Source organism: Muscardinus avellanarius (genome assembly GCF_963383645.1).
Source record: "Muscardinus avellanarius genome assembly, chromosome: 15".
NCBI classification, from domain to species: domain Eukaryota; kingdom Metazoa; phylum Chordata; class Mammalia; order Rodentia; family Gliridae; genus Muscardinus; species Muscardinus avellanarius.
This window is the reverse complement of record NC_137801.1, coordinates 24,553,593-24,565,389: the sequence shown is the minus strand read 5'-3', so window position 1 is coordinate 24,565,389 and position 11,797 is coordinate 24,553,593. Positions and strand designations below refer to the sequence as shown.

At 39.3% G+C, this 11,797-nt stretch overlaps 1 protein-coding gene across 1 annotated transcript; it reads right to left on the bottom strand.

Annotated features, from left to right (window-relative positions):
* Nucleotides 1-7,951: 7,951 nt before the first annotated feature.
* YPEL5 (yippee like 5) lies at nt 7,952-9,708 on the bottom strand (the record flags this gene model as incomplete). Its single annotated transcript, XM_080711929.1, has 2 exons — nt 9,546-9,708; nt 7,952-8,172 (listed from the first exon to the last, which is right to left on the bottom strand). The coding sequence occupies exons 1-2, from the start codon at nt 9,688-9,690 to the stop codon at nt 7,952-7,954; spliced, it is 366 nt and encodes a 121-aa protein (XP_080568055.1). The 5' UTR covers nt 9,691-9,708.
* Nucleotides 9,709-11,797: the final 2,089 nt, after the last annotated feature.

Genomic DNA, 11,797 nt, shown 5'->3' with positions numbered 1-11,797 from the left:
GCCTTGTAGTACTACTGGGAGGTGCTGGAACTTGGTAGCTAGGGCCTAGTGGAAGGAAGTTAGGTCAAATTGAGTCATCTGGAACATGTCCTAGAAGGGGATGCTGGGACTCTGGCCCCTCTGATCACCGTGAGGCGAGCCAAACATGTTCTCTGTCACTATTCTGTCTTGTCACAGGCCCAAAGCAACGTGGCAATGTGATCACAGGCTGAGACCTCTGAGACTATGAGCCAGCATAAATCTTTACTTTTAAGTTATCTCGGGTATTCTGTCACAGTGGCAGAGAGCTGACTAACACGCCAAGTAAGCATCTTTGTTCCTCTAGCAGAGAATAAATGCTCATGCCTTGTGGTAAGCTAGAAAAAGCACAGGCTTCAGTCAAAAGACCAACTGGATTCCAGACCAATGTAGTCTTACGGGCGTGTGGTATTGGATGAGCCAGCCACATTCTTTGGTCTTTTTTTTTTTCCCCCGCAAGAAAATAGAGACAATGCCAAGCCCATTGGAATATTTTGAGAATTAGAGCAAAAGGTATGTTGATGGTTCTCCAAATCCAGCCCCTGGACCACCTGCTTGTTAGAAATGTGAATTCTCAGGCCTCGCCCCACACTCTGAGATGAAGCCAGCATCCTGTTTCAACACTGCTTCCAGGTGGTTCCTATGCATGCCAATGTTTGAGAAACAAGTACTTCATTCTTGTGTTGGCTTTTTTTTTTTCTTTTTTAGAAGCCTACACTACTCCTGAGAAGTAAAACAAACAAACAAAAAAACAAAACAAGACAAAAACGAGCAAACAAACAAAAACAACAGACACTTCTCTCTGACTGCTGCTCCAGTCCCTCTCTTGTTTGCCTTGCTACAACTGGCCATGGCAGACACAGGGCTTAGGTGGTCAGACTTTGAAATCGTGATTTCTAAAAGGAATTCACGCCAGCTGTCCAGGCACACAGTGGACCTCTCGTAAGAATGCACGTGAGCTTCCCAGCCAGCCACTGGTCTAAGCACTGTACACCTAGCAACGCACTTTATCCTCACAGCTGCCCTAAAGTTAGTACTGTTGTTATCCTCATTTTAAAGACGGGAGCGCCAAGCTGGCCCCAAGGGCACAGTCGTTGAGTGGTAGTGGGTGGCTGTGGGGCCCATGCTCTCACCCAGGGCCTCGCAGGCTCTTTGGAAACTGTTCCCAAGTGGGTAAGGCACCGAGCACATTCTGGCTCTCTGCTGTGTTGAACCACCTCACCCTGAATACTTTGCTACTTATAGGAACTTAAGTCATGTCATTTCTCCTGGCCATAGTTTACAAATACTTAAAGTGAGAGGTGAGACCAGAGAGGGATGTAAACTGGAATCCTTAAAGCCCAAAGAATAAGTTGTGTTTGGCCAGAATTTTGGCTTTTCTCCTTGATTGAAAGCAACTGTTTAAAAGGTTCGTGCCTCCTACCCACACCTGCTTCACTCCGGGACCACTGCTCCTGTCTTACTGGGTAGTTTGGCACCCGGAGGCATTTGAGCTTGAGATCGATGATGTACAATGCCTAAATCTGATTTTATTAACTATGATTTTACTAGCCTTTCATCTCTACCTTTCTCTTTCTGGCCTCCAACTTAAAGACCCCTTTCCCTGGGCTGCGTCCTGCGTCAGGGAAGCTATGAGACTGGGCTCCTTGTCTTCACCGTCTGGGAAGTCCTCTGCTTCGGCCTGGCTGTCAGAAGCTAGTCAGTGTTCCTGCCATCGGAGACGGATGACACTTGTTTTAGAATGTGTGGTTAACCTAATTTCAGAACCCATTGCATTTGAAAAGACCATTATTTTCACCTATTCTAGAGGGTTTCTTCTTTTCTAACTCAGAAATTGTTGGAAGATCGAAGAACTTTAATTCTGCTTCATGAGCTCATGCACCCCTACACTGAATGCCTCTCATTTCCTGCAACAGGGAGGCAGTCAGTATTTTTCACTGGGCTTTATAAATAATCTTCATCTGGCTTCTGGGAAGAAGGTGCCAGGTGTTGTTAGCACATTGTCTCAAACAGGCACTCAAATATGGCTGAAGGAATAAATGAACAAATACTTTGTAGCAACTAGAACTTAGACTACTGGGTAGGTAACTTGCTGAACCTTATTCAGCAAGATATGAGAATATATTTCAAAAGTCTTAGCTCATGTTATCTTGAAATTGTTTTCCCTGAAGTTGAGGGAATGAGGTTTAGAGAGTTTATCTTTAAAGACATATTGTGATGTTCAATTTTCTGTGACCTCGGGTTACTATCAAAATGAAAGCCAGTCTTTGAGAAAATTTGTGAAGACAAACAAACAATCTTTGGCTACTAAAACAAACATGGCGGGGGAAAGTGTGTAGCATGAAAGGCAGAAACAGTGGTATTTGTACAGCACTTGATAGTTTGCGAAGCATTTTATCCAGTATTTCCTTAGACACATCCCCTTCCCGAACACACACAATGACTCCTTCAGATTGGACTAAAATAGTCCCTAACTTCAGCACCTGGTACTCCCTGGTTAAGGCAAGAACAGACTTGCCCCAGTGATTCAAGACTGGTCAGACTGGTGTTAAGAACAGAACTTTCCAATCTTATGCCATCTAGTGGTGCTGCTCTGGAATCACAGGCTCCAGCTGATCTTGTATTGTTAAAATCCATTCCTTTCCTCAGTGTAAAACTTCAGCAGGGCCATCTCAATGTTTTATCACTTAGTATGCAAGTCTTTAAAATAACCCCCTCTCAATCTTGGAAACTGTTTTTCTGTTCTTGTTGTCTTAATGAGCCTACTCTAACATGCTCAGGAAAGGAAATGCCTCCAAGCACCTTCCAAGTGGAGAGGAAACGCAAGGATTCCCCAGGTCTTGGTAATGACATGACTATAAGTACAGTGTGTTAGCTGAGGTGGTGGCCAGATGCCAACAGCTCATATGCTGGTGGCTCAACAGTTGGTGGCAGAGGAATGAAATTCTGGAGAACAGCTGAGTCAGAACCTCCTGACTCAGTTGAGATTTCTCAAACTTCATCAGTCCCTGAAAACCTCTTGTCAATCCTTCTCTAAAGCTAGGCTTTCAAATTTGCTCTGGACACAGGTTGGTTGGTTATTGATAGAATTTGCTTTTGTACTTTGCTTTAAAACAAACTTGTCCATCTTCAGGACAAACCAGTATTAAAATTAGATGACTTGGTCTATAAACAATTTTTCTCACAGCTTCAAGGATTCTTAAACAACTAAGATTTGTATCATTACATCAGTAGTGTTACTCAGTTGAGAAAAACACAGGAGAAAGAAAATTGGGTTTGAAAAGTAACTGACATAGTAACTACCAGTGGTAAATCTTGCAAGATTCTTCTCAAAGTCACATCTGGGGGGAAATGGCAAATATGTGCTTATTTTACAATTGAAGTTGTATTCAATGAATATTTTACATTTTCTTCTTTCTGCTCCACGGTAAGAGAAATAAAGGAGTTTTGAAGATTTTGAAAACAATATAAAATGTTTGTAAAAAATTGTGAACTATTTCTCATAGTCAAAGGTCTGGTTGGCAAATTGTAATAAACTGCAGACTTCATGCCCTAATTTGCTGAAAGGTTTAGTAGTACATTTTAAGTCCAAAAAGTACTGTGGTTGTTTTGCAACTTAGAACAAAATGAAGTTAAACTGTGAAGAATTGTTCAGAATTATTATTATTATTTTTTGCGGGTCTGAGGATGGAACCCAGGGGCATTCAACCTCTGAGCTAACACCCCTGCCCTATTTTTTATTCTTTTATTTTGAAATCAGGTCTCACTGAGTTGCAAAGGGCCTAAATAGCTGAGGCTGTCCGCGAACTGCGATCCTCCAGTCTCAGCCTCCCAAATGCTGGAATTACAAGTGTGCACCACGTCCAGCTTTGTTCAGAATTATTTTTAAAAAGCAACTATTCCACATTTGCATGATACTTAGGTTTGGGGGTCTGTATATCACTTTACTCTAACAAGAATAACTAAAAAAAAGGGCCTTTTTTCATTCTTACTTGAGAGGATTTAGGTTCAGAAGTTGAATTTCCAAAGTCACAAAGCTAGTAAGTTAGTCAACACTGCAGCCAGCTAGGTCTTCTGATTATCTTAACAAATGCCTCTTTGCCAGAGACCTCTCTGTCCTGTGTTGTACTTGTCCACTTGAGCCACTGCTTTCTGAAATAGGTAGAAAGCCACATTCATCCTTCTTATCTACGCCTCCCTCACCCGGAGCTTGTGACAAACACACGCATTCCCAATATGGCAACATACTATAAGCTATTTCAAACAGCCTGTTGAAGAGTGTGAATAGTGGTCTTCATGTATTAGCAAATGTGGGCTTTTTAGTTTGGTAGGTTAAAAAAAAAAAGCCTGTATTTTTTTTATTCTGCCTCAGAGATCCACTTGGTACTAGGGAAGGGAATATAAGGACATAATTCCCATATTTAGCAAACTTCCCAAAGGCTCATGTTGCAAATGGTTTAAAAAACCTACAAATATAAAACAATGTCCCAGATCAGACCATAGTGCTTTGAAGTGCGTATTTTATGCCTTACTACACAAGTTTAATTTTAGAAAGCTAAATAGTTTTTTTTTCCTTTATTTAAAAGTAGAACATACTGAAAATAGTGTAGTATTTAGATTGTGCTTCATGCCCTCCCTCCCCAATTTCCCTTTTCCCTTCCCAATAAAGAGTGTCCAGGTTAACCATGTTATATTTATACTATTACACATATTTGTATGTAGCTCCTCTATTGAACAGCCTCAGCTTTCTTCCTCTCCTATCCTTCCAATCTAAGAAAGCTAAATATTTTTAAATAAACCATAAAATTAACACGAATCTAGGGATGAGAATCGACCCTAATTTCTACTCTTAGCTCTGCTTTATTCCCATTAATAGATATCTTCATATCAGTGCAGAGTGCTATCCTAATGGAAAGTTTTCAGTTTAATTTCACTATTAATTTACACTTTCCCCAGATTAGAAGAAATTTTATATGGCTCCTGGTGGGAAGTAGGCATTAAATAAAAAAACAATTAGTGGATATTTGTTTAAACTTGCTTTGGAATTAAACCAAACATGTCTGACATGTCTGAATATTTTATAATTGATAGTTTTTCAATCTGCCCCATAAAAAATTATCAACTAACTTAGCCCTGAGTGTGGACCCAGAACTCTGCAATGAAAATATCCTGTTTGCCTTTGATATTGTTAAGTTCAGGACATTTTTTCCCCTTTGAATCCCAAAGTAACCACTTAGAATTGTAATTTACAATCATTACTAACATATGTAATCCAGTATATTCACTTTAGAGGCTTTTTTTTGTTAACTATGAAACTTAAATAAAAACATGTTTAAAGTAACTTATGGTGATATCACTTATATCCAGGACCCTAAAGTCTTCAAAGGGAAAAAGTTTAAATGTGTTCATCCCTCAGCAAATCAGGTATTATGCAGTAAGTTCACAAGTATTTAGTGAACTTTCTCACCCCCAAACAAAATCATTAGTAGTCTCACCTCAGGTGAACAATGTTTGTTTTTCTGTAAAGAACCTAACTGAATGGATCTTCTCATTTTACTTTTTGCAAATAAAGTTTATTTATTTTTTGTTTTGGCAGGTCTGGGGATGGAACCCAGGGGCATTTGACCTCTGAGCTACACCCCCTGCCCTAATTTTTATTCTTTATTTTGAAACAGGGTCTCACTAAGTTGTAGAGGGCCTCACTAAGTAACTGAGGCTATCCACGAACCGCCGGTCTCAGCCTCCCCAATGCTGAGATTACCATGCCCAGCTTACAAATAAAGTTTTTTAAAGGAAGGTATAAAGGAGTGATATGACATCTATCTAGTTGTTATATACTAACAAATTTATTTCTTCATATTCTTCATATATACTAAACCACAGTTGTCTAAGGCAAAATGATCTCCGAGCTGGGAGTAGTAGCTCATGCCTATAATCCCAAAACTTGGTAGGCTGAGACAGGAGAATGGCAGGCTTGAAGATAGGCTCAGCAAAATAGTGAGAGCCTGTCTCAAAATAAAAATAAAACAGACTGCCCCTGGGTTTGATCTCTAGTACCACAAAAACAAAGCAAAACAAAAATGATCTCAGAGAAGTTAACATTGCAAGTCAATGTCTTCAGGTATAAATTAGGTAGAGCTAACAAAAAATGTCACCTCATCCCTGCCAAAGGGAGAAAGCTATAGAAACTCAAAGGTATGAATTATTTGTCCAGAGAGAAAAATTAAGATGATCACTAAACAGGACTGGTGGAAAATAAGTAGCAGTATTGCACCAATGCTAGACAAAACATACTTTATTTTGATAGCAAATGCAGATAGTGTTGTAGAGAAGGCATGCTACCAGGGATCTGCATATCATCACAGGTCAGTATAGAAACCAATTTACTGTTTTAAGATTTAATTCACACTGAAGACAAGAAAATTTATGTCCACTTATTTCAAGTATTGTATACTATACCTACTTAATCAGGTACTTATGCCTCTGAGACTCTAAAAGCTAAGGAAGAGGAACTCAGCTGTCCTCAGTCACTCCAAGTAATCATGACAGAAAGGTCTCAGCTATTCAACTGAGGCAAATTTCCTTTCCAGACAAAGACCTAGAAATTGAGCATGCAAACCTCCATTCATTCATTTGATTAATTAGGCGATATTAATGCCATTTACTCCACTAAAAGCAAATATTAGAATAGCTAGTAGTTTGGATAAAGAAACATTTGCATTTTAATACTCTGTAATGTAACAATCTGGGGGCTAAAATAACACCCTGAGTCAAATCTGATCCCTTCATACTAGTGGGTATCAAGTACCGTTTTTATTTCAACAGCTGAACTTCTAAGGGAAGACATGAAAAATACTGCTAATGAGATCTAGTCTTTTGATGAAACCATTAGGTTCTACAGACTTGTCAAAATCAATGCAAAGCTGAGGAGGAAAGGTTGAATTGCTTTGTAATAAAAGTATTTTTAGATAAAGCTGCTCCTTTTCCCTCTCCTTTTAAAACAGATGCTGATTTAATGCTTTCTGCATGAATGCACACTCACATTCTGTTCAACTGTTTCCTAAATGCAAAAGTGTGGGTTTAAACAGTACTTTCATTTATACAAAGAGTATCTTAAACGTTTAGTTTCAGAGGTGGAAAGAAACACTTAACTACTATGGAAATTACTTATCAATGTTCTGCTCTTTTATAAGGTGTTTTTAAAAGCAACACAGGACCAAAAACATCCAACTATTACTTTATTTATATTACTATGCTTAAGTTACATGGAAAAAGACAACCAAGCAGTTCTGCCCCATTTCAGAAAGTTTTCCAATCAACACCAATTATGTGGTGACAAGGAGCTAGGAATGGTGACATCTTGGGTCAAGACTGACAAGAAAGAATGGGCTCTGGTGCTGCGGTTCATCTCCAACAAGAATATGGCACATTGGCCAGCACAAGCCATGCTAACACTGAGCCTTTAGCGCTGGGCACAGATTCGGATCTCTTCTCTGAAGCTAGCAAATCAACTCAAATAACTGGGTCTAAAAATAAAAGTTCTAAAATGAAGCCCAAATAAGTTTAAAAACCATGCTCTGGACATATTCTCCATTCAAATTTACACAAAACACACTTTTCCATTCTAATAGCCCAGATTTTTTTCCTCACATAGCCCACCATATAGATGCAGATACTCTTCTGCCTCAAGATGTAAACATAGGGGGAAAAAATAACAGCATCTGCATAATAATTCTCTCTACACACTGCTGTTGGATGGAAAATACAAAATTAAAAAAAAAAGAAAGGAAGGAAGGTTCCATCTTAGATTCTCACAACCTCTTGTTCCACAGTTCATGAATCCGACTCTGATGCTAAGGTGACAGTGTATGTAAGTAGATTTTTGTTTTCAGTGAAGGAGACCTGGGAAAAGATGGATTTATCTCTTTTTTCTTCAAGAGTTATCAGATGGTACATGCTCCTCAAAGCCCTCACTCTCTCGAACTAGAGCACGTTCCAGGATCACACGGCCTTCCTTATAACGCTGGCTGTCTTCAGTGGCAAACTCATAGATCCATCCCAGTTTGCTATTGCAGTTCTTGCAGCTCACATCTCGAACCATGTGGCGGCCAGTGAGCATGACCCGATCTTGAACTTCACTGTACTGCAGGTTAACTACCTAAGAAAAACGCAGAAACAAAATTGTAAAGGCATGTCAGTTATTGGTCAGATAAATATACCATATATAATATTTGGTGCACTAACAGACACTTCAGAAAACAGGTAAACATCTGGAGACTGCAATTCACTGGACATTAACATAATTGTGCACTACTGAACCAGCCCAATTCACAATACTTACACATATCAGTTATGTCTCTGTGTTGTGTGAACGAAGAAAAAGTCCTGCGACTAGAGTCATGAAATGTATGTTTGGATCAAGTTGTTATCACTCAATATTCCAATGATGAGTACAAGACACTCAATGTAAGAAAACTTATTATACCAGGGTAATCCATGAGTGTCAAATTTATTTCTGAAATTGATATCACTTTTCAGTGATTTCAAAGGCAACAACACAAAGAAGTGGGTCCTAAGACAACCTGTGAAAATTTTCCAATGATTCTGCAAAACCAATAATCCTCTATAGTTTACTTTTTAGTAAGGACCAGATAGCAAATATTTTAGACTCGGAGGGCTATATGGTTTTTCTTGTGACTATTTAACTGGCATTGTAGCACAAGAGCAACAAAAAAAAAACAATACGTAAGTGAACAAAAATGGTTATGCTCTATTGAACTTTATGCAGTTGGCTGCCATAGTGAGTCAATCCCTGCAAGTCAAAGGATGCACAATCAGTTCTCTGAGAGAAAAGGTTCCTTTTACCTGGAATAGAGGAGTACCCACTGGGGAAGTATATCTGATGTTCTTAAGAATAATACCTTTGTCTAATTCTGTTCCTTAGCCTGGACGATTTGGAAATTTATCATTGCTATGATAGACCCTAACAGGAAGAATGTCATCTGACCTCAAATCAGAAACATCAAAGGTAGGTAGGTAGACTGGACACAAACTTGCAAACCAAAATACTCTTACTGTTAGCAGACCTATATGGAAAACCAAACCATTATCAGAAGGATGCCTGGTAAGCATCAATTAGAGCAAGAGAAGTTGGTTAGGTGATATTCACTTTCACTGCCAAGCTGATAGCTTAACATGGCATGGACAAGTCAGTGACAGGTGGGAGAGAGCAGATGTCCTGGCTCTTTCTTCCATAGTCTACATTAAAGCCCATACCAAATTATTACACTGAACATTTCCTGAAGAAATGGAGACTCTCTTCTTAAAACATATTCTTACCCTTTTAAGGTTAAAAATCACATTCTAGTAATGCCTCTGATAGTCCTATCAGGGATGAGCCAACAGAAATAATTTCTATAGATTTCAGCTCTCCTTCTGAAAATTCCTGGTATCTCCAAGCTCTGAGAGAGTATTTTGGTATTGCTGTCAAATACATTCACTCGGCCTGTTTTAGGAAATTTTCTCACCAACCTTGTTAAAAAGAAATGCTCTACCAGTGGCGCCAGTGAAGCGAGTGGAGATAAGTTCTGAGCGGTTGGTCAGGATTGTATCACAGTTTGCACAAGAAAACAGACGGGTACCTCCAATGTGATCAAGGAAAATTCTGCCCATTTTGATAGCTGAAGTTCTAAAAACCTAGAAGGGAACAAATGGAAAAGGGTAAAAAATGAATTATAATAAAACATTTGTTAGCACCTATCTGGGGATGTTACAGAGAACGTCTGCTTTGTAGTGCTTGCTATCTGAAATAGCTGACTCCGAACAAAAGGATCCAAAGTTCACGCGAATTCACGCACTGAACAAGTAACAGGCATATCCTAAACCTTCAACATTTTAGAAGCAGCTAGGCAAGAAAATAAAGTAAATGTTCTTAGGCAAGGCCAAGGAATAAAATCACTTCTCTTGGTTTGTATGGGGTGAAAAAAACCAAAGTACAATTCCAGAAAACAAACACTTATAAAGCACTGACAAAGGTGAGGGGAAAAAATTCAGCATTGGTACTAAGTATACATTCTGAGGACCTCTAATTTGACTTGTGAGGTAAGAGTGGGATGATCAGATAAGAGCAGGAAAAAAAGGACAATTTAAAACCATGAAGAGAGTCTGACTTGAGTGTGCAAGGTTAAGTGGGTCAAGATACCGGGTACACTTACAACTCCATAGGGATGACAGAACTAATATTAAGTCTGAAGTCTAAGACGCACTCTAAGAGGTACTTTGTGTGCATGCATGCATGTGTGCATGTTACTGGAGACTGAATCCAAGGGCATTCTGCCTCCAAACCACACCCCCAGCCCTATTTTTAATTTTTTTTCTTGGAAATAGGGTCTTGCTAAGTTGCTGAGTCTGGCCTCGAACCTTCAGTTCTCCTGTCTTGGCCTCCCAAGTACTGGAAATATAGGCATGCGTCATCACATCTGGCTCTAGGCAGGTTGTTATGACCTTCGCTTCAATGATTACCAAAGCAAGTCTAAAGTTGTGGTCAATGTTTACGCAGCCATTAAGTACGGAAAACCAGGTGGAATGCACTTCTACCCAACGCAAAGTTCTTCCATTCCTCTCTTCTTCCTCCCCCATTAGAGGAAGCTCAACATGGTCTAGGCCTGGCATAAGGCTAGAGCAACAGAAAGAAAAGAAGGTAAGGATAAACTTTCTGTTGTTACATAACTTGCTTATCTTTAAGAAATCTCACTGACTCAATAAATCACAGAAGTGCTGAAACACTTAACAAATAAGGCTTTAAAGTTGGCCAGGCCTGGTGGTGCATGCTTGTAATCCCCGCGCTTGGGAGGCGGAGACAGGAGGATCACGCAGGTTCGAAGCCAGCCATGCTGGCTTAAGAGACCCTGTTTCCAAATAAAAAAATATATTAAATAGATCTGGGAGTGTAGCCTTAAGGTAGAAGGGCTTCCACGAACCCCAGTACCACCAAAAAAAAAAAAAAAAAAAAAGGGTCTGGGAGTATATCCTGGAGGTAGAAAGCCTCTGGGTTCCACCCCCAGTACCACCCCCCCAAAAAAAAGCTTTAAAGCAACCTTCTGAAATTAGGAGAATTACACTTCAATATTTCAAAAGTTAGGGGAGTTAACAGATGCAACCCCTTAAATTCACTGCAATTTTCAAAGTTTTTTTAAAGATCTAGATATTTTTATTTTATTTTTTTTCTGGTACTGGGGATGGAACCCAGAGGCATTCTACCTCCTAGCTACATCCGCAGCCCTATTTTTTATTCTTTATTTTGAAACAGGGTCTCACTGAGCTGCAAAGGGCCTAAGTAGCTGAGGCTGTCTGTGAACCGTGATCCTCCTGTCTCAGCCTCCCAAATGCTCGGATTATAAGCATGGTGAGCCACCATGCATGGTTTACAGTACTTTTATTTTTTTTTAAGTATTCCTGAGTGTAATTATCAGCTCTTGTGTTTTAAATATGTAATACAACTTAAAATGGTATGGTAGAGCTGATAGAGCTGCCCAAATAGGGGGGAAAATTCGGAATGCCTATGTGTAATAAGAATCCTCTGTCACCTTAAGTTTGGAGACCAGCATTATAAATTTTTAAAAATTCCATTTCTTCTTAGACACATGAAATTCTCCAGCCATTAGGTAGTCCTATGTTAGAGGTGTCACTATAATAAACATCATTATAACTCCCCTTAAACATTATGATATAGAAGTTTAATAATAAAAAAGACGGTGAATACAATTACAATTTACAGCTA